At 36.0% G+C, this 23,850-nt stretch overlaps 2 protein-coding genes and 1 long non-coding RNA gene across 7 annotated transcripts; 2 read left to right on the top strand and 1 right to left on the bottom strand.

Annotated features, from left to right (window-relative positions):
- Positions 1 to 2,515: 2,515 nt before the first annotated feature.
- LOC113693169 (rRNA-processing protein utp23-like) lies at positions 2,516 to 8,484 on the top strand. Of its 4 annotated transcripts, none has more exons than XM_072052961.1 (8): positions 2,516 to 2,795; positions 4,122 to 4,312; positions 4,420 to 4,455; positions 5,780 to 5,860; positions 6,069 to 6,189; positions 6,789 to 7,085; positions 7,229 to 7,297; positions 8,054 to 8,484. In XM_072052961.1, exons 2-8 carry the CDS (start codon positions 4,122 to 4,124, stop codon positions 8,138 to 8,140), a joined length of 882 nt encoding a protein of 293 aa, XP_071909062.1. In that variant the 5' UTR covers positions 2,516 to 2,795; the 3' UTR covers positions 8,141 to 8,484. The 4 variants fall into 4 exon arrangements, with proteins under 4 accessions (XP_071909062.1, XP_071909063.1, XP_071909061.1 ...); XM_072052962.1 differs by lacking the exon at positions 8,054 to 8,484 and adding an exon at positions 7,471 to 8,041 and having other exon boundaries at positions 2,517 to 2,795; XM_072052960.1 differs by lacking the exon at positions 8,054 to 8,484 and adding an exon at positions 7,487 to 8,041 and having other exon boundaries at positions 2,518 to 2,795.
- A 2,857-nt stretch (positions 8,485 to 11,341) lies between these two features.
- Positions 11,342 to 12,160, top strand: LOC140007983 (uncharacterized). Its single transcript, XR_011815403.1, has 2 exons — positions 11,342 to 11,689; positions 11,934 to 12,160. It is a non-coding gene; the product is annotated as an uncharacterized lncRNA (long non-coding RNA).
- Positions 12,161 to 15,158: 2,998 nt separating this feature from the next.
- On the bottom strand, positions 15,159 to 22,043 carry LOC113693672 (probable E3 ubiquitin-protein ligase XBOS32). 2 transcript variants are annotated; one of them, XM_027212267.2, is made up of 10 exons: positions 20,897 to 22,043; positions 20,701 to 20,760; positions 20,444 to 20,515; positions 20,149 to 20,324; positions 19,896 to 20,056; positions 19,629 to 19,687; positions 19,503 to 19,549; positions 18,454 to 18,594; positions 17,384 to 17,475; positions 15,159 to 15,920 (listed from the first exon to the last, which is right to left on the bottom strand). In XM_027212267.2, exons 1-10 carry the CDS (start codon positions 21,089 to 21,091, stop codon positions 15,397 to 15,399), a joined length of 1,527 nt encoding a protein of 508 aa, XP_027068068.1. In that variant the 5' UTR covers positions 21,092 to 22,043; the 3' UTR covers positions 15,159 to 15,396. The 2 variants fall into 2 exon arrangements, with proteins under 2 accessions (XP_027068068.1, XP_071909060.1); XM_072052959.1 differs by having other exon boundaries at positions 20,701 to 20,811; positions 20,897 to 21,363.
- Positions 22,044 to 23,850: the final 1,807 nt, after the last annotated feature.

Below are 23,850 nucleotides of genomic sequence, written 5' to 3'. Positions count from 1 at the left end.
GATTTTTATGTGACACGTATTTCTAAATTTATGATTGTATTTAGTGAAAATTTTGTAGGTCTTTTTCGATTATGATCATGTGAAAAATTATGGTCAATTGTAGCCATGAATTGTAGGCTATTATTATGCTCATAATTTGGTTAGGAATAAGTTGATAAAATGATGTTTTTGTTAGATAAATTTCCAAAAAATACGAGCTAGCAAGCTGCTCACGAGTCAAAATTTCCAGTTCACGATTCGAGCTGCTCGCGAGCCAAAAATCGAGCTTCAACTCGCGAGCCTTATCGAGTCGAGTTCGATCCTAGCTTTTTTCAGTCGAGCCTATGTTTCTCTGGGTCGAACTCGAGCCTCAATTTCTCTGGGTCGAACTCGAGCCCACCTATTTTTAAGTCGAGCTTGGCTCGATAAGTCCAAAACTCGACTCGACTCGCCTCGTTTGCAGCCCTATCTCGAACGCCCGTAAAACCCCTTTGATTCGTTAAGTATTTTCCTCGACCAAACCTCCCAGACAAAAAGTCACAAAGAGCAAATACCCTCCCCCTTTGTTCTTCTTTCTTCTTTGGTCTTCCTGACGGTGGCGACCCATATCTATCTGTCCATAGATAGCAATATTTCTAGGTATCTTTATATATTTCTGTTAGTAGTGTTTATTAAATTTCCCATACTAGTTGCCTGCTTCAGGTTTCATGATTTTTCAAATTCATATTCCACTTTCCTTTTTTCCGGTCTTTCTTTTGTGGTAAATGAAGAATATTTTCATGTTGGTGGGTTGTTTAATGGTGTATACTTTCACTCAGCTTAATAGATGGGAAAATTCTTTAGCTGAATAATCATAATTAGTTGTGCTATTTAATTGCATCTGAATAGTTGTTAAACTAGGACAAAGTTTTAAGCTTTTTCGGTTCATCGGTTTTATTTTTTTCTTTTTTTTTATTCTGGCTCAAGTAGAGGTGAGCAAATTCGGTTCTTATCGAATTCATAACCGATTTCAAATTCAATTCGGTAATTTGAAATCGGATATTTGGTAATTTGGTACAAATTCGGTACGTACCAATTCACCGAATTCTAATATGGTATGAAATAGGTAATGAGATTATGAATTAGGTAATAACCGATTTCGCATTCAAATTCAGTAATTGAAATCGGGTACCGCATTATCGCATTCGAATTACCAAATTGGTATATAAAATTATATAATATATTAGTATTAGTATATACTACTAATGCTTTATTATATTATATAGGTAAATGCTATTAATAATAATTAGTATATGGTATTATCATCATATCATGTACTTATAATACTAATAATATATAATAATGTACAATATATTTATATTATTTTAGTATTTATTAATTGTTATATGACTACAATAATGCATAGTAATACATTACAATATAAGATAACTATAATACTTATTATTTTACACATGAGTAGCATGACTAGAATTAGATAATAATTAATACATATATGTATAATACTAAATATTAAACAATAAACATAATTAGTAATTAGAATTTAGATATTGGTAATTTGATACATCATTCATGTTTGAATTATTGAATATTTAAATGCGTAATTTATAATTTGCAAGTATTAGTGTACTCTAAATTTACATTACATATTCACTAATCTTAAGGCTTTAAGTATAGATAAGACAACTAAGCAGTGTAAGTGAATGTATATGAATTGCGAACCAATGTATTAGTGTATTGACTTTCACAATAACATATGTAAATAAATAAGTTTAATTTTGATTTGAAATAAATTATAAGTTTGTAACTAACATAACTTATCACTAATCATTGTAATTTGTAAGTTTGTAACTAATATTACTTATTATTAATTATTGTAAATTATAAATTCATAAATTATTACTAATCATTGTACAGTCTAAGGTTTATTCTAATTTAAATTAATCACTTTTTATGTGTTCCTTAAATCATAGACTAAGGATTGTAGGTATAAGTGATCAAATAAGTTAAAAGTTCATATTATCTATTTACTTATCTTAAGGTTTTAAGTATAGACAAAATAACTAAGCAGTGTAAGTAAATACATGTGAGTTGCAAATCAAGTAAATAAGTTTTATTTTGATTTGAAATAAATTATAAGTTTGTAACTAATGTAACTTATCATTAATCATTGATTCATTATAATTTGTAAGTTTGTAACTAATATTACTTATTATTAATCATTGTAAATTATAAATTCATTGTAACTACTAACTAAATTAGTTTAAATTAATCACTTTTTATGTGTTTCTTAAATCATATACCAAGGATTTTAGGTATAAGTGATCAAATAAATGCCAATTAAACCACAAAATGATTTGAACAGAAGTAATGTGTTCAATTATAAATAAATTTGGGGATCAAATCAGTAATAATTTTTAAATCATTGAGGAGCATAATGAATGCATTATAATTTAGGAGCCCCAATTTGTAAATTAAAAATTACAAAATCACTTCATTTGGGAAAAGTCGGATTTCATCTTCAGCCAATGAACATTGAAAAGTGAGAAAACAACCATTGCAAATTTGCAATATTGCATAGTGCCGTGACTGCCATCACCTAGGGCTTTCACAGCACTAACACTCCCAAGTCCCAAGTCCCAATTCCCAAATCGAAGCTGCTCTCTGCCTCTCCGGCCTCCGCCAGTCCGCCGCGCTCTACGTCTCCTGTCGGCTGTGTCCTGCCGTGCTGGTTCATCGCTGCCGAGTGTCGAAGACGAAGCACCAAGATCTCACTAGTTCATCGCTGGTTCATCACTGCTCATCTCTGGCTCACTTAGGTAAGTGCTCCTCTGTTTTTGGCTCTGTGTCTCTGGCATTAAAATGGGCCAAGATCGACTAGGAAATTTGTTATCCTGAATTGATAAGGGGACGAAATCTGAGCTTCCAATTGCAAACTCTAACTGTTGTAGTAGTTTAGATTAGGTGTGATATAACATAAGCTTTGTATTTTATACACAAGAAGCTCTCTCCAGTTGTGCAGCCTTTAAAAGTTAAGGCCTTGGGGAAAAATTCCACCTTTTACCCGTTAGAAAAATTAAAAAGGAAAAAACTTGTTAAAATGAAAATTTTACCTCCTTGTCCGTGGAGATTCTCAATCTCTGGTGCACATCTAGTGAAAGTACGGCTCCAGAAGTTGTACCTAGGATTCTGGATATGAATTTTCTGCAATGTGTAAAAGAGAAACATCTAATGGCTTGCGGGGGTTGGTAGTTGCTGAACTATAAAGATTGGTTTTATATATTCTCTTAATTTGCTTCAGGTTTTTTTTTTAAATAATAGATGAATTCGGTCTAAGAGAATTCATTACCGTTTTCGAATTTGAAATCGGGTACCGCATGAATTCGGTAATGCCCAATTCGAAATTGAAAACGGTTTAGATTTCTATAGGTGCAATAACCGAAAAAACCGAATTCAGTGCACCGATTTACCGCATTTGCACCGAATGCTCACCCCTAGGCTCAAGGATTGGTAGTTTTGTTTCTTAGTTGGATTTTTTTGACTTTGAATGGCAATGTACGTAATCCCTTTTGGGCATTGTGTGTTATGCTGTTGTATGTATGTCGATGGATTTAATTCAAGGGAACTAAGACTATTAGCTTAGATTTTGTGTTGGGTAACGTAAATAATGGACATTTTTGTTGTAGAAGTTTAACCTTGAAACACTTTAGATGAATGACTGGCTGCTAAGCAGTTTGAACTCTTCCTCGAGTCAGTCCAGTGAGTGCTGGAGGAAGTGGAATTAGATCCCACGATACACTAAAAGAAACAATGGAGGAATATTAGTTTTTCTTCTAACTCAAACTGCTGCCTGTCAAACACTATAAGAGATTTGCTTGCCATTTTTACTCTTGTTTCTGTGAGTCTTGATTCCACTGCAATGCCTCAACTCGAGTTCTATTGGATACTAATTAAATGGACATACAGGACATTTTCATAAGGAAATGCAGAAGTCAAGTGTTAGGATTTTACCTAACTTTTTTGGTGCATAAGAAAATATACTGCAAATCTTAAGTCAGAAAAATCACAATTTGGGATGGATTTCAATTTTCTTGTTTGTTATCAATGTTCTCATGTTGATTCATTATTTTTCTTCTTGTTGATAGATGAGAGTAAAGAAGCAGAAACGCCATCGAAAAGCTGTCAGATTCTATACAGCTTGCTGTGGTTTCAGGGAGCCTTTTAAAGTTCTGTGTGATGGAACTTTTGTGCACCACCTGCTTCTCAATAAGATCACTCCTGCTGATATTGCGTTGGCTAATGCTTTAGGTGGCCCAGTAAAGATTTTTACTACCAGGTCTAATGGCTTCCTTTTGCTGCACAAAATGTTTAGACAAAATCTTTCAGATGATTTGCATTGTTAGTTTTTAATTTTCTGGTAATACTTTCAAAACTGTGTTCCAGGCCATGGCTTCTTATGTATTTTTTCCCCCTATTAAGGTAAGCGGCTAAAAGAAATTGTAAGCTGAAGAAATTCACAAATTGTTTTCTTGTGAGTTTTGGTTGTAACTAAATTACATCAGAATAGATTATAGTTAGCGAGGGACCTGAAAGGAGATATCTTTAAAACCAAAAAAGGGCTGAGTTTTCATGTGAAATGTAGATGAGATAAAGAGACATGGAGAAGAAGAAAAGGAGAGAGTGAAAACTTCCTTTTGAAGTTTGTAACAACGTATTCTTTGGAGAGTCTAACTTTTGGTAATATGTAGATACCATAGACACTTATAGGATTTGTGCAAAAAACAGTTCTGGTATTAAAGCTGAGGCTTTGTGCTGAAATCTGATTATCAGACAAAATAGAAGTTTGCAGAGTAAAGAAGTACTCTTGATAGTGATGGTACAGAAACTTGAACTTATGGTGATAAAAATGCATCCTGCTGAAGGCAATCATTAGCTTATGGTTTCATTGTACTACTGTGTGAAAATGCATTTAAAGCATCCTTGACACTTGTGCTGTTGCATCTGTGACTTGGGCCATAATAACAACTGCCAAGGGGGTTGCCATAGCATTGTTTTTTTCAGCTAACATTTTCATACACTGTTGGTGTAAAGATTTATTTACACAAGCAGGTTTAGATCATGCCACATAATGTGAATTCAAATTTGAAATTCAAATAATGTACATGTGGCATACATTCAAGGCTGCTAGTGTAAAAAAAAAAAATCACTACAATGTCAGTGCATAGAAAGTTAATCCTTTTTTTTTTTAATGAAAATTCAAGTTAAAGATATCTTGGCACAAAAGTGAAGTTCCATTACCATTTTTGGTATGCATTCTGGTGGCATGAGAAGTGGCAAAATGGTGGGATGATGCAATGGTGGTACAGATTATAGGCATTTGGTTGGTACTCTTGTAGGGCAGTCAATTTGTACAAAATTAAAGGTGGTATATGATATATATTTTCTTCCTCAGGTGGCCTTATGGGATTGTATAGTAGATATGGATCTAGGTGGTGATGAAGTCCATCACTGTGGTGGTAGTGGCCGGATGCCTACAACAAAACAAGTTGTGTCTGTGCAAATAGTGACTTTTATCCTAAGTTTGATTTATTCTTTTCCCTTTCAATGGAAGTTAAATGCAATAATTCTTTCTCAGAGCACTTTGTGAACTAAATATTGGATTATCCTAATCTGCTACACTTGAATGAAAGGATTTCAATGCTAGGTTGTTCTTTTCACATATGGTTCTGTATGATGTGCTAGATGTTTGATGAGCATAACTTGTTTGTTAACTACTCATTTAAGGTTTCACTCCTGGTTTCAGATGTGTTCTTGGCGAGTTGAGAAGCCTTGGTGACTCCTATGCTGAATCTCTTAATGCAGCTCGAAACCTTTTAACCGCAAGGTTTGCTTTTCCTTGCGTACCTCTTACTTCTCTGAGGAGTTTTGGAAGTTTTTTAAATACAGAGTTCTACTGACTTGATTTTCTAATTGGCTCCTGTACAACCAAACATCTGTAAAAAGTGTTTGTACAAAAATGGGTGATCATGTAGCATCATCTTTCTCTTTTTGGTTTGTTTCTGTAAGGAAACATTGATGTACCTTTTATTCAGGTGTGACCATGAGAAACGGAAGAGTGCTGTCAGTTGCATAACTGATGTTATTGGAGAAAACAATTCTGACCATTTCTTTGTGGCTACTCAGGATGCTGAATTGCGGAAGAAATTTCAAAAGGTTTGTTCAATGTTTTCTTCTCCACAACACCATAGCATCTAGTCTCTCTCACTTTATGCTAACTCTGTTGGTTGAACATTAGACAGCTATCTGATTTTTTTTGCATTTTAAAGTCCAAGTATGTGCCTCATGTAGTTGCATATGGTTTTGGTTTGCTTAACTTTCATAGGCAAGGTATAAGGTGTTAATATGATGGGAATGGCAGGCTCCGACTTAGTTTGATAGTTGCCATGAATATAATTAGTTATATTCCCATGAGTAATTGATGAGTTGTCTGACTCTATCATCAAAAATCCCAGTTGCTTGGTATTCCACTTTGCTTAGGTGTTGCATATTCTTTATCAACCTTGTTTGTGACTTCCCAATAAGTGGATAATTTTGGGTCCTAATGTCTGAAAGGGGCTTAACCTTTCAAACTGTGGAGAAGTATCAATATAATGGAGAGTGGAGAAGTATCAAACTGTTGATCACTCTATTTTTAGAATCTAAAATAGACATATTCTCTTTAGAACTTGCATAAGGTAGCAGGCATTTTACCTCTTCAACAAAATTTTATCTATTTCTACCTTTTCATTTTCCTTAATGTCTACTTGATGCAGGTACCAGGTGTTCCTCTTATTTATGGCCTTCGGAATGCCTTATTTCTTGAACAGCCGTCAGCTTTTCAACAGCAGTTTGTTAGATCTGCTGAGGAAGATCGTTCACATATGACTGACTTGGAATACAAGTTGTTGAATGTAAAGAAAAAGAATGTAGCCTTTGAGGAAGCAAAGGATTCTGCTGATGCCAATGAAGACAAGAATGATGGTACACTTACGGTTCAGGCCATCCAAACAAATTTTAGAAAAAAGAGAGATTTAAAGGACACAGTTCAATTCAAGAGAAAGAGAGCTAAGGTAAGAATCCATCATCTGGCTTCCCCTTCATTTTGTGATTGCTGCAAGTACTTTTTGATTGGCACGTGCTTCTCTAATTTTTCAATTTTTTGAATCTCTGTTGAATATATCTTTTCTGAGCTCCCTTCCCTTGTACATTGCAGGGTCCAAACCCACTGTCCTGTAAGAAGAAAAAACCACGTGATAATACAAATAATGCTGCTTCAGTAAAGGTTGGTTTCATTTCTGAATTCTTGACCTGTATTCTCTGCTTGTAATTTTTGGATTGCGTTCAGTATTATTGTGTTTTGCGTTTTTCTGGTTGTACATCTATGCAGTTAATTGTGATTAATAAATGCTCTTCTGGATGTTTCAATGATCCCTTGCTGTTTTTCTTTCTCATGAGATGGAGTTGAGTGCAGGAAAATGGGAATGGAGATACAACCGTGAGAAGCAGGAATAGAAAAAGGAAGAGGTCACGTAAGAGTAAAAATGTTTCAAAAGCCAACGTCTAGTACTTTTGCTTCTCTTCGTTTTTGTTTGCCAGGTTGATTGGTGCTTTTAGTTACAAGTTACATTTGCCGAGTAGGGAAACACCTAACTAGAGAGTATACAGTCTATAAAGGTCAAACTTCAGCTTCCTCACCAGATAAAGTATAATGCAGATTACCATGTCACAGACCCTTCGCTTGCATTTTTCTCCTTTTGGTGGTTGTGGACAGGCCTTTAGGCTTAGAAGAGGGTGGTAGGAGATGATGAGAATTATAGGAAATTTTGGGTTAGTAAACATTCTACTGGTTGATGCCTTCAACTTTGGCATGATGTACCCCTCTTTTGATATTGTTGTAGGTTTCAGTTTGACTTCTTTTCTCCCCTCCTAGTGTAAATTAATTTTGCTTTTAAATCTCCATATACCAAATGTTGTATTTTCATTGTTCGGAAATTCTATTGATGGTGTTTGTTTATTTACCCTACAATGAATGTTGAAGGGGCGCAAGTTGTTTAACAACCCTCCAAGCATTTCTTTTCCCTTTCCTGTCGTTATTACCTATGCCTCCTTGGCCTGGTATGCATAGCCTCATAAAGCTTCAGACATCCTGGTTAAATAAGCAGTGGAGCGACTTGTTGGAGGAAGAATCTTGACTCGAACAGAAAACAGTGGTCCATCAACAGCGGTTGCATGGAAGCACGACTCTCATTGATTGGGTCTGCAATATTCTGTCTTGATTTGCCTGTACTGTGTAGATGATTAGCCAGTTTGCCTTTGAAGTTGTCTAATATTGAACTTGAGCTATAAAGCAGATGTAATTAAAACTGTGTGAGCTGCCCTCGCTAGAGTATTGAAACCTCAGAGTCCTGCAAAAGAACCTCACACCAAAGGAAAGCCATTAATATTATAGCTCAGCAACCATTTCTGGTAGGTGTTTTGGTCACATTTTCATTCCTTGAGTTAGTACCATGATGTGTTAAATTTTGAACCACTAACTCTACGTAGTAAATAGGATCTATCAAGTGTTTGCCAATATCATTTTGCCTGCTGCATATGGCTTTTGATCAAGATGGCATGTATGGGCTAGAGGTCATGTTCAACCTAAACTCATCATTCTTTAACTGCCCTTGGAAGAATTTTTGAAGTTATAAACACTTGAAATGATGGGTGAGATTTCGACAACAGCACAACTTTCGAAAACAGCTTTCAAAAATTTGCAGACCAAAGAGAACCGTTTTGTCCAAGTAGAAGGAAGCTCTTTATTCACAGCCACACACCTACCAGTCCTGTGCTGTGTGGATATTCATATTTGCTCACTGTACCGTGTTCGAGCACGCACACAGCTATTAAAACAGCAGTTTCAGTTTCACCATTGGGGGGCACTGCTTTGGCTTTGCTTGATGGGGATGGCCACATGCAGATACAGACAGGACTAACACCAAGTGAATTCATCCCTCCTCTGTCTTACGTAGGCGGCTATAAATAAAGGGCAGAATATATTATACGAAAGATAAAAGACAGAACAGCACTGACGGATGGATTGACTATGTATTGTCACATCCTCATCTTCAATGTGGTGATGATTACACGAATTGAATGCCCACCACTTAGGGCGGCAAACGAATCGAGCTGGTTGCGAGCGGTTTGAGTCTAGCTTAATTCGAGCTCTATATTGTCGAGTTCGAGTTAGTTCGAGTCGAAATCGAACTCGAATTTGAGTTCAAAATATTAAGTTCGTTAACTCACGAGTCGGCTCGCCAGATCGAGTATATATATATATATATATATTTTTTTTATTTTAAGTATATATATATTTTTTATTTTAAGTATATATATAATTTTTATATTTTTAATTTTAATAGTAAAATTATATATATATTCTTAATATTTTATTATTTATTAAGAAAAAAATATTATATTTTTATTTTTTAAAAAATAAATAATTATTTTTTATTTTTTTTGAACTCGAGTTCGAAATTGTGTGTTAGTCGAGTTCGATCTCGAGTTCGAGTTCAATGAAATTATGTCGAGACTCGGTTCGATTAGGTCAAAATTCGACTCGATTTGGCTTGTTTGCACCCCTACCCACCATCCAAAATAACGAAAAACTTCCAAATATATATATATATATATATATATATATATATATATATACATATACATATATACAACAGGTTTTCTTCAATTTCTTGAAATGTTGAAGAAATGAGCTTGTCAGCAACAATTATAGAAAAAAAAAATGAAACACACTCACACACACAAAAGTTATGGATGACCAATTTTGCAAAATTTGATGAAATGATTGTTGCATAGAAACATCCATTTAAACAATGAGGTTCAAATAGATTCATATTTGTATTACTTTGCGTTTATGTACTGAATTTGCATTAAACAATTATATATAATACACTAGTATTCTATAACATTTGGACCAACTCCTTTGTGTACGTTACTGTTACTGTTGTGGTCTGAGAGTAGCAGTGTCCTTGGCACAGTGGAATAATTGCCTATCCCAAGTCCCAATTCCCAATTTCCAAAACTTCTCTGCAGTTGATAGCTTGAGCTGAGGCAAGAAAATCAATGCAACAGAAACCCTAATGTGAAATAACTTTTTCCCTAGTCTGAATGAGAAAGACAAGACATGGATTTTCAGAAGGAAGAAACTGATTTACAAATTACAATGTCTGATAATCCCACTATGTAGCCCAGCTTTAATTGTAAAGTTGCTCATTAAAGTTTTCCTCACCCTCCAAAATCATCACAATATCTTGCTTGGCAGTGTGTAGTCTGTCCAGCATCAAGAGTGTTCACCAGAGGGTCAGCCGCAGAAACCAGAGAAGAGTCCGTCCTTAGTTGGACTCACCTTCTGATTTCATGACCTTACGTTGTATGGATATGTACATGTCTTGACAAATTATTTCATTATTATGAATATCATTGCCTAAAATCAAGATTTAACTCTCATAATCTCTTTGTTATAAGCTTGCTTGATTAACATATATGTACCCTTTTGGTTGGTATGTTTACAGTACATGATTTTTCCAATCACGCTTTTCAAACTAATTTCTTATGACATGTATACTTCAGAATTACGTAGAGTTAGAATTTTCTAACATATTTATTCTGAAAGTTCCTATCAGAAAGACCAAGGTAAGTTGCTGTAGTGTATCGTAGGAAAGAATTTTGATTACCAGCCGGGCTCGTAACCTCTTGTGCCACTTAACCAAACGCATTACTACTAGGCTACAAACAAGAGGCCTTGATCAACGAATCCTTGTACTGGCAGTTTTGTCTTGCATCTTGTTCACTAGCGCTAGCATAATTTATGTGCAGTCTAATCTCCAATTTTAGGACAATGGCTGCAGAATTGAGCTTTCTAAGCCCTGAAGCGGGCGAGGCGAAGCGAAAGAGACAAAAAAGAAAAGATGGAACTAGGAGGTCTCTTCTCAGGGAATTATTTGTCACCTTTGACTTGGCAACTTTACCCAAAGAAAGGTCACTCGGCTATTAGTTGAACACAGATCGTGATACTTAACTACCCATGTATGCACATAAAAGATTATCAAGTTACAATTTTTGCACGATATTTGAGGGTAAAAGCTTCATAAACTACTGCATTTAATATTTTGTCATACTCCAATTACTCAGATTAGTAATCATCTTACTTGGCAGAAAAGGGAACTGGAAAGCAATAAGTAACATATCCGAACACGGTCAATGGCACATGTATTAACAAAAGATGTGAAAAGGAGCCTTGAATGAGAAAATGAGGGAACTTGGGGAGATGGATAGAGAAAAAGAGAGATCGGGGACTTGGGGGACTTGGGAGACATGAAAAATATATAATGTCGACTGTTTTTCTCTCTTTTTTTCCTCTGCTGTGTGCTTTTATTCTTTGGTTTACTAACTAGTACTACAGCATGCATTTAATTAACGTAAGTGAGAAGGTAAAAGATGTACAAATATGACAGATGCTCTTTAGAGCATGCAGTGATTAGTGTGATCAGTCACATTACTTCCACTGCTATCTCTGCTTTGTACCTTGCCCCTCTTCTCTTCTCACATCACTCGTCTCACTGATCATGCCAAAGAGTATGCTAGGAGAGAGGATAGGCTGAAATATTAATGCACTTTTGTAAGTATTCTCTTACTCTTCTCTTTCTTCACAAGCTGGATCACTTCCATAGTACTCATTCGGGAATGTCAGTACTATTTCTGTTCCATTTTCTCTATATAACCTCCATCCATCTGTTCAGTTGGCATCTTCTCTTTCCGTCTTCTATCTTTTCACCCTTCCCTTCATAATAGACATGCACATTCTTAACTCTTCTAGTTCGTTTATGTCTGTCCCCGTCTTTTCAACCTCTTCCTGCTCACAGGCTGCCTTCGTGAACCCAGAAGCAAATTCCGTCGGTAGCTCGTGCATGAGGGTTTGGAGCCTGAAAGTCTTTCATCATCGGTGGAGAACAAAAAGCTTAGTATAAGATTTCAGCGGTGCTATCTTATCTGAGCTTAATTTTAAATATATTTAAATTTAAATTTGTATGGTCATTTTTCTTGACCTTGCAAGACTTTGTTCGTATTAATTAATTTTTTTATTATTTTATTATTAATTTATTATATTAAATTATGTAATTTATTCCATACAAATCTCCCATCTTTTTTTTCTTTTGTTATTCCTCCTGAGCTTGGTTACAAAAGAAGAAAGTCTTGCTAAGATCATGCAGACTTCAATTGTTTGTATTATAAGAGGGTTCTATCTAGTTGTTCCTTTGGTATGACAGGGAGAGCCTCTCATTCACCCTTCTTCTATTTTTGTGGCTGTTTCTTGTTTTTACAAAATATGGATCTCTTTTTTCTTGCATGGATGTAATGTCTTTCATGCAAGTGCAGTGGAACTAGTTAACTACATTATCTGTTCAGTCTCTGATGTACTCAATCGAGGTTCGACAACTGCAATTTTCTGAGAATTTGCTATCAGATTTTGACTAATCCAACCCGAAGTTTGATCTGTTATTTTAGTACTACAAATCATCTCAGACGTATACAAAATACTGCATATCCACCATTATTCCCTCAATAATTAAATTACACTTCGCAGCCAATGAGAGATTGAGATTTTAACTTGCTTTTGGTTTTACTGAAACAACCATGACAGTTATTCAATCTATGAGGCATGAGGCTTGAGCAAGCAATTCTATTTATTTTTGGGAATTCCGACTATGGTAGGAGAAAAATTAATCAGGATCTTCATAGAGAACGCAAAAGCTTGAAGCCAGGTCATATGTTCTACTAGTCATAAACTACGCAGGATGTTCTAGTTCTATATACCCTATCAACTTCTGAAATGGTCAGTTTGGAGGAAGATCTGCTGAGTTCTGACCAGAAAATCGAAGAGAAGGAAAATTAAAAGTGAACAAAACAAGAGAACAAAAGTCTCGTCACATTCAGCTTTAGCATGCAACAGACGTTTTAGGGCCAAATTCTTTTAATTTTATGAAATCACTTTCCCTTGAGTGAGGGAGGGAGGGGATGGGCTAAACTCGGTTAATCCGATTTTAATGCTTTCTTTCTTTCAATGATTATGTTAAAATCTTGTCAAAGTATCACATTATTACGTTCGATATTGCTCTGATTGAGGAGAGATTTGTGCAAAAACTTTAACAACCCCTCCATTGGATTTTTGCCAAAAAGTTAAGGAAGGGAATAAAACAACGTGGCCAAAGAAACAACCAATCTCATCAACCTCATCCCAATGATGTCACCCTTCACCCCTTTACACAGTTTTCCAATGATGAAGTTCAACTACTCTTGTTTAATGCTAAGATTCGTACATGTTGCACGCTAGCAGCAATACGTCTGGACAAAAATTTTAAGGCATATCTAAGTTCAAACATAACAATTCAAGACACTTGCAACAATTTACGTTACTGATCATGGTCAAGCTTGTTGCATTTTCCTTCGCAAGTCAAGATTCATTTCCTCCATGGCAAAAGAACATTTCCAGTTAGTCTTTATCTTAAACTGTTCACTAAGAAGTGGATAATTGAAGTTATTTTGGTAAGAATAACGGCAAAGAGTGTGCCCGTTTGACTAATTAAGGTGAGAGTGACTGGGGGCATTCACACTGACTAGTCGCTTTCTTTGTATCCTGATATGCTACCTGCACTAGAATTAATCACCCTCTTGCAAGATGCAATGATGTTGGCGACGTCTACGGTGGAAAGTCACTTGTCTGCCCATGGTAGGTAGAAGCAATGCAAATGCAAGGAGGCCAACTGTTTATTAATGCAAGGATACGCTACCTGCCCATTGATGTTTCCCCACATATACACATTCAGCTGCACATAAGCATTGATCCTTTGTCTTTTCCAGTACAATTGTCGTTGGGACAACCTAAAGCCTCAAGCCAGTTCTTTTGCAGTTTAACTCTTTCTGTGTTTTCTTGTGTTGACTTTCTAATTATGTGGCTATTCAACCCAAATAGTTGTAAAGACAATTTGAATTACTGACAAGGCCAAGGCAAAGCAACTCAGGCTTCAGTTTTGAATAGAAAGCGTGTAGTGTGGCCTTATCCAGCTATTAGCTCTGAAAATGGAACTGCATTTACACAATTGTTTGAGCTGAATTTTGCAGCCATCAAGTGGGAGGTGCAGTTGCCACTAGGCCCTTGACCTGGTTGTCACCACCAGTCTTGTTTCCCTCAACCCTTACCTCCCACCAATTTATCACTCTATGTGACGGTCTTAATTAATTTTCTTCGATGGAATTTCTATTCACATCGAGTGTCGCTCCCCCCTTCTCCTAGATTAGATTATAAGAATTCTACAGTTGCGAAAGAAAAAAAAAAAAGTGGGAGGTGCAGTTGCCAGAGTCTAAGAACTTGTTTCAGTTTAGTCATACCTGATGGACAAAGTAAACTAGCTATTGCTCTGACTGGGAAAAAAATAATAATATTATTAATAACGGGGAAAAAAGCAACCCATATTTTACTATTTGAAAGCGAGAATCGGCCTAGGTGATTAAAAGACACAATTGTTTGCATAGATTTGATTCTCATAGTTGCATGGTCGTGACCTATTCCCCTCTTCCCCTAAGAACAAGCCAAACAAAAGTTCATCATGCACATTGCTGTTAATCATCTGGTCGGCCATGTTAAGAGTCTTGTACATAATCAGTGAGAACCGTGAAAATGGATTTAATCATATCATCCTTGAGCCAACTTCTGAGACGAAGGTAGGGCTACTGGGGTGCATAGTTCATCCAGCTCACATTGAATCCAGAGAAGCAATATACTTCCACACTTGGAGAAGCTCCTGCCTATTCGCTGCAAACAGACTGCTTTGAATCCCTGTACAAGCAGTGATTGCTACGATCTCAGTCTTATTTCCTGTCTGCAAGCAAGGGTGGTGGTATTTTGCAGACCAGCTTCAGATATACTGCAGTTGTCTGTATTGAGGTGATTAACATGACTGACCTCATTCTCTACGTGATAAGACCATGTCTTGATAACCAAAATCCTTGCATAATGAGGAGTCTTTTCCATATCAAAAACCTAAAATTTCTTGTTCTGAACGTTTCACCTTTCTCCTTCACGCAACAAGTATCAAATATCTCTTTCTTTCTCATTTCTGGATGAACCGTTACAGGAGATATTCCGTATACAGTATATACAAAACCAGAAAACAAAAGATTGAAAACTATATCCCGGACGAAAAGATGGGTGGCGACATTGAGATACCAACGCTTTCATAAGTGAAAAAAACAATGAAATTCAGCCTGCAATGGTGCAATAAATCGAAAAAATTTGAGCCTGACTTTGTAGAATAAAAATTCCCATCTTCAGAAGGAGGTTTCAGTCGCTATACATTGATTCAAAGAACAGAACCAGCTCCTTCCATCAGTTTGAGAAGTTGAACGCTTCAAGTTCAATCTTGAACACCTAACCAAGTGTTCCCTCACATTACGGTCAACAGTCCTAGGAACCAAAGAAGGACTTGTGTCTGGAGTCCCCATGCAGAGGCCAGGGCTGAGTCTCATTGACGGAAACCTTTGGCAGCTAAGGGAGCGAAAAGAAGAGCCAAGAGGGGTTATTTGGACACAGTAGGAGTCAGGCTTACAAAATGGGGTTTCCAGTGAAGCCATTTCCGGACCATCAGCCGAACAGGTGCAAAATGGAAGGGATAAACTAGTTCTTGGAATTTCTTTCCCAATTGGCTTTAAGTCCTTGAGTTTAACAAATGAAACTATGCCATGCCGGCAGAGGGGGCAAGCAATTGAGCCTGGGGGTCCATGAGCCACTGCTGAGGTGCGATTTGTGGAACATAGATACAAGGCACAGCGAGTGCAGAACTCATGGAAACAACCTGCATGAGAGAAGACCTTTCATGTTCTGACAGGTCGAAGAATAATTTCACGAGGCTATGCTGCAGCTTAAATGTTAGCCTATAAAAAGCTGAAGAAAGTGAAATTTTAACAGTGCTTTGAAGATCCGAATTAAACCAGAACAACTTTGCTTTTGTGGTTAAAACATGAATAACAAAGTGAAAGAAAAATAAAGGTTAGTGCTGAGAAATGCAACGACAAGCCCACCCTCATAGCACAGAAAGAAAAAGAAAGCTTAAATACATCCATTGCCAAACTAAACTCATGCCTTTTCTTTTAAAACTGACTCAAATAATTTTCCATCACGAGAATGAGCAATTATACACCTCTTCTTGAAAACATGAAAACTAGACCTAGTCGACATGAAAGTAAAGCATGTTAAAAATCTCTAGCATGATGCTGACTAAACAACTATATTTCACAGAAATTAGTAATCTAAGGTGCTCCTTTCTGTCTCAGCACAGAATACACTAATAAGCAATAACACCAATCTTATTAATCACCAGCGTCCTGAAATTTTATTTTGGACAAAATGTACTTGGGCTCAAAAACATTAAGCCAAATAATTGCGATAACTACACATCATAATAGATTAGTCACATGTGAAAGTTATTAAGATGGGAATCAGTCGAGTGATCTGATCCTGATGTGTTTAATTGTGCTGAAAGTTTTTTTTTTTTCAATAAAGTGCTAGGTCTCTATTCTGTCTGCCACTCAGTGCTTTTCTAACTAGTCTACCATAGCTTCTAGCGTCTTGAAGATAAGATAGCCTTTGCCACTCAGGAAAAAAAAATTACAACAATAATAACAGCAACTGTTCATATAAAAGCCAAAGTTGGGTTACATCAAATTAAATCTTTTCCACGTATTTATAACAGCCAAAGGTGGGTTACATCATGATTTACAGTCCTAGGTGCTTGCATTGTTCATATCCATGTGATATACTTTCTTGGATTGCAACAACCTCAGTTTGAGTTCATATTTTATTGATAAAATTCCTGTCTCCAGATGCAATACTGTTTTATTTAGCCACTAATTGTCATCATTAGACAAATGGGAACTCATTTTGGTCAACAAGTAATTTGATTATTATCTTCAAACCTGGGTATTATTCAACTTGGGTAGTTTGGTTATTATCTTCACCAGCAACATTGCACAATATATTGATTTAACAAAGAAGATACATCTTCTTGTTTTGGTTATACTACTTTCAAGGTAATCATCCCAGCTTATGTGATTGCGTAAAAGAAAAATAAAACCTCAGCACCCCTCCCGTCCCATCCAAAATCCAGAAAGGAAAAAAATTACATGGGAAAGCGAAAAGAGAGATGAGCAAAAGCCAGTTGCTGTTATGTACACAGAGCATACCCAACTGTCTGTCTTCATATCTAGAAGCATATGAACTCTTTCATGTCAGTAGCATCCAAGTTCTGAAACTACATACCTTCTGCAGCCACTGTGCATCTTCTCTCTAAGCAAACAACACATGGGTCTACACATGTATTATGCGAATCACAGCTTTTCCACCCACATTCTCTGCAAACCAGCCAAAAAAAATGTAAATATCTTAAACTAAAATGCAACTTCTTATCCCATTATGGCACCTTGTGTATATAACACAAATGGTCTAAAGCATGAATATATGAAAGCATAACAAGAAGTGAAAACTTCTAGCTGTTGGTTAGCTTTACAGCCTTATCCAAGTCTGGCACAACTAATTCTGATGCCTCAGAAGCTCTCTCTTGATAACATGCAATTAATCAAAACCACAAGAATTTTCTTGGAACTCAATGTCCAACTCATAACTGTAAAAAAGAGGAACCTAACAACCAGAAAGACGAATAACAGTTCCACTTGAGGAGACTAGGGAAGCATTCAAGTGGGTGGAGAGAGAGAGAGAGAGAGAGAGAGAGAGCAAAAGAGAGTGAATTAGCTAGAGTTGTACCGACTAGTTTATTTGTTTTGGATGCATCAGTTGTTATACTACTAACCAAAAGAGGCAAATAAAGGCAAAATTTAGTTAACAATTTTGTATGAGCAATGGTAAACAAAGAACTTCTTGCTACAAGTATTGGCAAATTTTCAAACTTCATGATCTTGACTAAAATCCACCATCAATATCACCCTGAAAGCCACAAACAACAAAATCTAATGAGAAGAACTTTATTAGCAGTCTCCTAAGTCATTCTAGAAACAGAACAGAAATTTAAATCACAGAATAGGTAATACATCAAGGATCGAGAGCATAAGAGCAAATGTTGCAACATATTTTTTTATGACCAATGATCCATTTGATGCATCAAAATATGTGCCTTGAGAAGGTATATTTGAAAGTATGGAGGCCTGTGCATGTGACATGGTATACTACTGAGCATGGATTGGAATCATAAACCTTAATGAAAGCTCATATATGTAAATCAAGAAAGCACTACCCTTGGCAACAATAGTACAGAGTATGGTGTTGCGCTCAATTAAGTTTGATAATTAAACTATCCTACTAATAGTTCACCTCACCTAGCTATATTGACAATGCTCATAAGAGGCAGACAGATATACGGTGAAGGTTGAAGCCGTGGCTGCCCTTCTGGTCGTCTGCTAAGGATCTCCTCAAGCCATTCTCTATGCCATGAACGAGCAACCATCAAGGGACTCCATCTATGAATAGAAACATACAAGCACCAAAGAAGGGGGTATCATTCACTGGCATTAATCAATGAAAATCTTAGAAGGAATACTTAATCGTGTTAAAGACAATATTCCTAATAATTCCCAAAAGCAGCATCCGGATAATTGTATCACCACCGTACATACTTATAGATAATCACCCAAATCAAGCACTAGAAGTCCATGTCAAGTATGTTATGAGCTCTTTATCAGAGAGCACATTGGAGACATGAATGTTCAAGTCAATGCTATCACTATTTTATTCTTACCAAGATTATTGTGTACACTAACATCTGCTAATCAGATAACTTTTCAGGAAGCAAATTAGTAGCGCAGGCAAGTCACTGGCAACAAAAACTTGGAAAAATAGTAGGAATAGTAAAAGATAAATTTGATAATGGTGCACACACTGAATTCATTTAGCAAGATTTGGTTCAGAGCACATTTTTGAAGGAATGCGACAAGCAAGCAATATTAAGAGGCTCATTCTTTACTATGGCAAGTCAGAAATACAGTAGCCACCTATAGATGATTTCCATGGAACAGTAGTTTCCTACTGCTCGGAGAACATTAACTTGCAGTGTGATCCTAAATAGCTAGTGACTTTACTCTGAAACATGGCCCGTTAAGAATTTTTTTTTTCTGAGTAATTTCTCCTTTGCAGTCATAAGGAGTTTGACATATTTAGCTGCCTGACCAGGATAACTAGCAAATGATATAAGCAGATTCTTGAAGAAGATTCAATCATTTATTGTTCTAATAAAACCACAAGTCCAATTAAGAAATCGATACTTTTGTGCCATGTTAAATTTCGCTCTTGACTAAGTTTTCCCAAAGGACAATCAGGTAACAGACTGGTAAAAGCAGCCGACATAATTAATGAGCCAAATCATACATACCCATTTGCATTTTCTGTTGTGAGACTGGCCCCCCTTGCAATCAAAAGCTGAAACCAAACAAACAAGAATGATCCAATTAAACTTACTGACTATAAAAGAAGCTCCCAGGCATCATCAGAAAATTACCTGACAACATTGTGCATTGCCTCCACATGCAGCATAATGAAGTGGCGTGCTTCCTGCACCTGCAGATTTAAATTCAACCTAAAGTATCCCAGATTTGATAGTTTCGTCATGATAATTGAAATGACAAAATCACAGCTATGTCAAAACCTACCAAAGCATGACAAGCCAAGACTTCTATATGTGTCTATTCTAAATAAAGCACGGAGATCATGGGCCAGAATCCATTAGAAACTTGGAAAGATAAAGAAAACCAAAACTTTGTCACACCTATTAAATCAATTGTAGTTCCATCCTCCACAGTAATATCACTTACAGAAGCCCCCAAGTCCAAAAGCAGTTGAACAGCTTCAGAATGCCCATTTAATGCAGCCATATGAAGAGCAGTGATGCCTCCATCAGCTGGTTTATTGATAACTTGACAAAGTGCACTGTTGCAATAACAGGCATGGCAATTATCAGCATAAAGAAAGTAAGAACTGGATTGCATACTTCACAAACAATTACTTGATATGGCCATTACTCTTCATCAAATCCTGATACTGAGTCTTCGTTCTTCACTCGTTTTCTGAGGATACTGCAGAAATTAGGAACACTAGGAATATAATCAGCAAGGAGAAGCCGGATGGATTGAGAATGTCCATTCAAAGCAGCCAGGTGAAGAGCAGTACCCCCATTCAAATAATCGGCTTTGTGAATCTACAAACCAATACAAATATAAGTTTGATAATCTTTTTTCTTTCCTGTACAGAAAGTTCAAACTATGGATTACGACAAATAAATGTATACAAAAAGATTCAAGGAAAACGTTACCATACATTAGCTTTAAAAATAATCAAAGTCTGAACAACCTCCCAATGACCATACCGACAAGCTTGCATCAAAGCAGTCTGTTCAACAGATAGATAAACATCAATTTTTGGTGTCATCTTTCAGTTTAGGGTGATTGAAAATGTGAACACTACCTTACGGCCTAATATCAGAAACTATTGATCTTGTAGTTACTGTCTAAATTGTACAACCATAGAAAATATCACGAAAGCAGAAAAATATGTTTTTAGAACTAGGGTCCTACCTGGCCACGGTAGTTCCTTAGATTAATATCAACTCCAGATTCAATCAGGAGAGATACAATCTAAAAGACAAAGAAAAATCAATTAATTATCATCGCATAGGATTGAAGCACCTGCTCAGTAACATCAAGAAATTCAGTGGAAAGTCACATTGAATTTTGGATATATATTTACAAGAAAAAACTAAAACTGATATACCTCATGGTGGCCTTGAGCTGCAGAATAATGGAGGGGCGAATTACGAACACCAAAGGTTGAATACCTCGCCAGGCGGGGATTGTAATCCAGTAAAGCCTTAGCTTCCTGAAGATCACCATCTCTTGCTGCAGAAACCAGTCTCTCTCCAGATGCAGAGCATCCAAAAGAGTTTCCCACAAGGCTGAAAAATCTCATAATCCTCAAACTTGACCTTAATTCCTCAAAGTGATCTCATAACAATCAAATGATCCCCCAACACGGATTTAAATTTTGCTTGTGACAGCTCAAAGTCCCAAACGATCATAACAATCATGTATGACTACTTGAGGATGCAACAACCTTAATCTTCTCTTTGCAAATCAGATTCCTCGTTTTCTACCAAATTAATGACAACCCAACAACCAAATTTTACTCTCAGAAACATCCATAAAACATCTGTTACTAACCCCTCATCAAGAAGACCATGTGTCTCTTCTATAGAAACATAAATGCCCTTTCAATACCACCAACTCTTGTGGCTTTCCAACTTGATCATTATATAAGCATCTACGTATAATTTTGTTTGTGTGTGGTACACAATTGATGGAGACAGACTTTCTATACAAATGAAAAGACCTTTTCAACTCCAACAAACCCAAAAAGTAAAACAAAACAGACCATATTAATATTATAAACAAAATAAAATATTTGATCAAGAAAGTTCTGATTTTTACCAAATGATTACAAGCTTCTTCACAATTTTCCCCTGAAGATGACAAAAGTTGGACAACCCTCTTGACAATTCTTCTATACAAGTCTGATTTCGCAACCACCACCTCAAAAATTTCCCCGCAAATTTACAGAACTAGAAAAGCCCACCCCCAAAATTTCCTGAAAAGCAAGAATGTCCAAAACCCAGGTCCAAATTCTTCAGGGAAATTGTTATAATGAAGGATAAACGGGTAGAGCCCAGATCACAGTGTGTTTAGAGAAAGCTCAAAAAGAAAAAAATTTCCCATTTTTGGAAACTCTATGTAAAAATGGAGCTTCCACTAAAAAAGATCGTCCGTTTCAGGAATAAATACAAGTAGTTAGACACAATGAAAATGATCCAGCAAAAAAGGCTCTCTTCTTTTTTTTGCTGAACAAAAATATATCCAAATGAGGTGGATATAAAGCTGAAAATTCGGTGTTTTATAAGTTTGTGCTGTGAAAAGGAGGATAAAACGTGGAAGGAAAAGAATATACAGTTATTAATAAATAGCCAAAAGGGATTACAAAATTATTTGAGGAGATTAAAAGAGGAAGAATGTGGGGGGTGGGGGCAGCGGGGTTCTCGCAATCGCAAACCTCAAACAAATTGGATCAAAATTAAACCAAGAATCATAAGCCTGCAGGAAAAGCGTGGATTTCATGATTGGCTGTTATTGTTGTTGTTGTTATTAATAGGAGTCAAGTTTGCTTGTTGGCTTTCCTTCTTTAATTTCTTCCATTTCAACATCTACTTTGTGTATCTGTATTTATCTCTTGCTCCTCCTCTCTGTGTCTTTATTTGCTGGCCTCTTTCATTTCCTTTTCCTTTTAAATTTCTTTCCTTTTCATTCCGGGGGACCTGAGTTGGTCCATTGGCTTGAGTTGATTTGGTTTGATGCACTTGAATATTTACTCGAGCGGAAGCCTTTTTTTTTTTTTTTTGGGGGTACGAAAGATAAGGAAGCCATTAATTTGGTAGTGGTCCACGTACAAATTTGGGTTGGAAATTGGGTTATGTGACCAGACCAGTTAGTGGATAACTGGATAATGGACAGAAGTCTTTTGGTTAAGGGTTAATTACATTTATCTCCCTGAGGTTTGACCATATTACTAATCAATCCCTGTAATTTGTCCAAATAACGGTCTCACCTTTTGAATAATCAAACATTTAACAAAAACCCCCTTAATGCCGAAAATGCCCTTTTTGAGGCTATATTGCATTTAAAAAAAAGAACATATTTTTATTTATTAACCTTCAAGTAATCCAAAAAAATAGAAAAAAGTTTGTGCTTATTATTTTATAAAAATCATATCTTTGCTTCCATAAATAGTTTTGAATCAATAATTATTTTAAATCTTAAAAATGAATATTAAAAATTAGATAAATTGAAAGAAAAATAAAAAAGAAGCAATTATTTTAAATCCTTAAGTATGGTTAGAATTTGTGGTTCAAGGCATGTTGCGGAGAGCACAAGGCATGTTTTCCTCAATTTGAACTATACTTCAGGAATTAAAATAATTTCTTCTTTTTTTATTTTTCTTTCAATTTATCTAATTTTTAATATTCATTTTTAAGATTTAAAATAATTATTGATTCAAAACTATTTATGGAAGCAAAGATATGGTTTTTATAAAATAATAAGCAAAAACTTTTTCTATTTTTTTGGATTGCTTCAGGGTTAATAAAATAAAAATATGTTCTTTTTTTAATGCAACATGGCCTCAATAAGGGCATTTTCGGCATTAAGGGGATTTTTGTTAAATGTTTGATCATTCAAAGGGTGAGACCGTTATTTGGACAAATTACAGGGATTGATTAGTAATATGGTCAAACCTCAGGAAGATAAATGTAATTAACCCTTTGGTTAATTGTCAAATATACAACTCTGGATTTCCATTGTTATTCCAGATGGTACCATAATACTTAGGGGGTGCTTGGTTTGAGGGTATGGGATTCAAGATTTGGAATGATATCCATTTTAAGTGCTTGGATAATAGGTATGGGATTGAAGATTTTGGAATGAATTCTAAAAAGTTGGGAACTCTCCATTCCTGAGTGATTTGGTGGGTTTTGTTAATTCCTATATTTGATTCCAAGATAGTTTTTATAAAACATTTTTTTATCCACTCACCCCTTCACCCTCATCCCGTCATCCTCCCTCTTGTCTTCCCCATCACCTCCCACCACTTGTCTCCTCATCCATGGCATCTAAAAATTTTTC

The sequence above is a fragment of the Coffea arabica genome, chromosome 6c (assembly GCF_036785885.1).
Source record: "Coffea arabica cultivar ET-39 chromosome 6c, Coffea Arabica ET-39 HiFi, whole genome shotgun sequence".
Taxonomy (NCBI): domain Eukaryota; kingdom Viridiplantae; phylum Streptophyta; class Magnoliopsida; order Gentianales; family Rubiaceae; genus Coffea; species Coffea arabica.
Note: the sequence above shows the minus strand (reverse complement) of the source record. Positions and strands in the feature narration are given on the sequence as shown.

Excerpts from the sequence above, each read along its gene's own strand:
- LOC113693672 (XM_027212267.2), bottom strand. The coding sequence starts at position 21,091 with ATGAGATTTTTCAGCCTTGTGGGAAACTCTTTTGGATGCTCTGCATCT. Across the intron at positions 20,516-20,700 it reads TAAGGAACTACCGTGGCCAG|ACTGCTTTGATGCAAGCTTG; the intron begins GTAGGACCCTAG and ends TCTGTTGAACAG. Across the intron at positions 19,550-19,628 it reads GCAATGCACAATGTTGTCAG|CTTTTGATTGCAAGGGGGGC; the intron begins GTAATTTTCTGA and ends GTTTGGTTTCAG.
- LOC113693169 (XM_072052960.1), top strand. The coding sequence starts at position 4,122 with ATGAGAGTAAAGAAGCAGAAACGCCATCGAAAAGCTGTCAGATTCTAT. Across the intron at positions 5,861-6,068 it reads CGAAACCTTTTAACCGCAAG|GTGTGACCATGAGAAACGGA; the intron begins GTTTGCTTTTCC and ends CCTTTTATTCAG. Across the intron at positions 7,298-7,486 it reads ATAATGCTGCTTCAGTAAAG|GAAAATGGGAATGGAGATAC; the intron begins GTTGGTTTCATT and ends AGTTGAGTGCAG.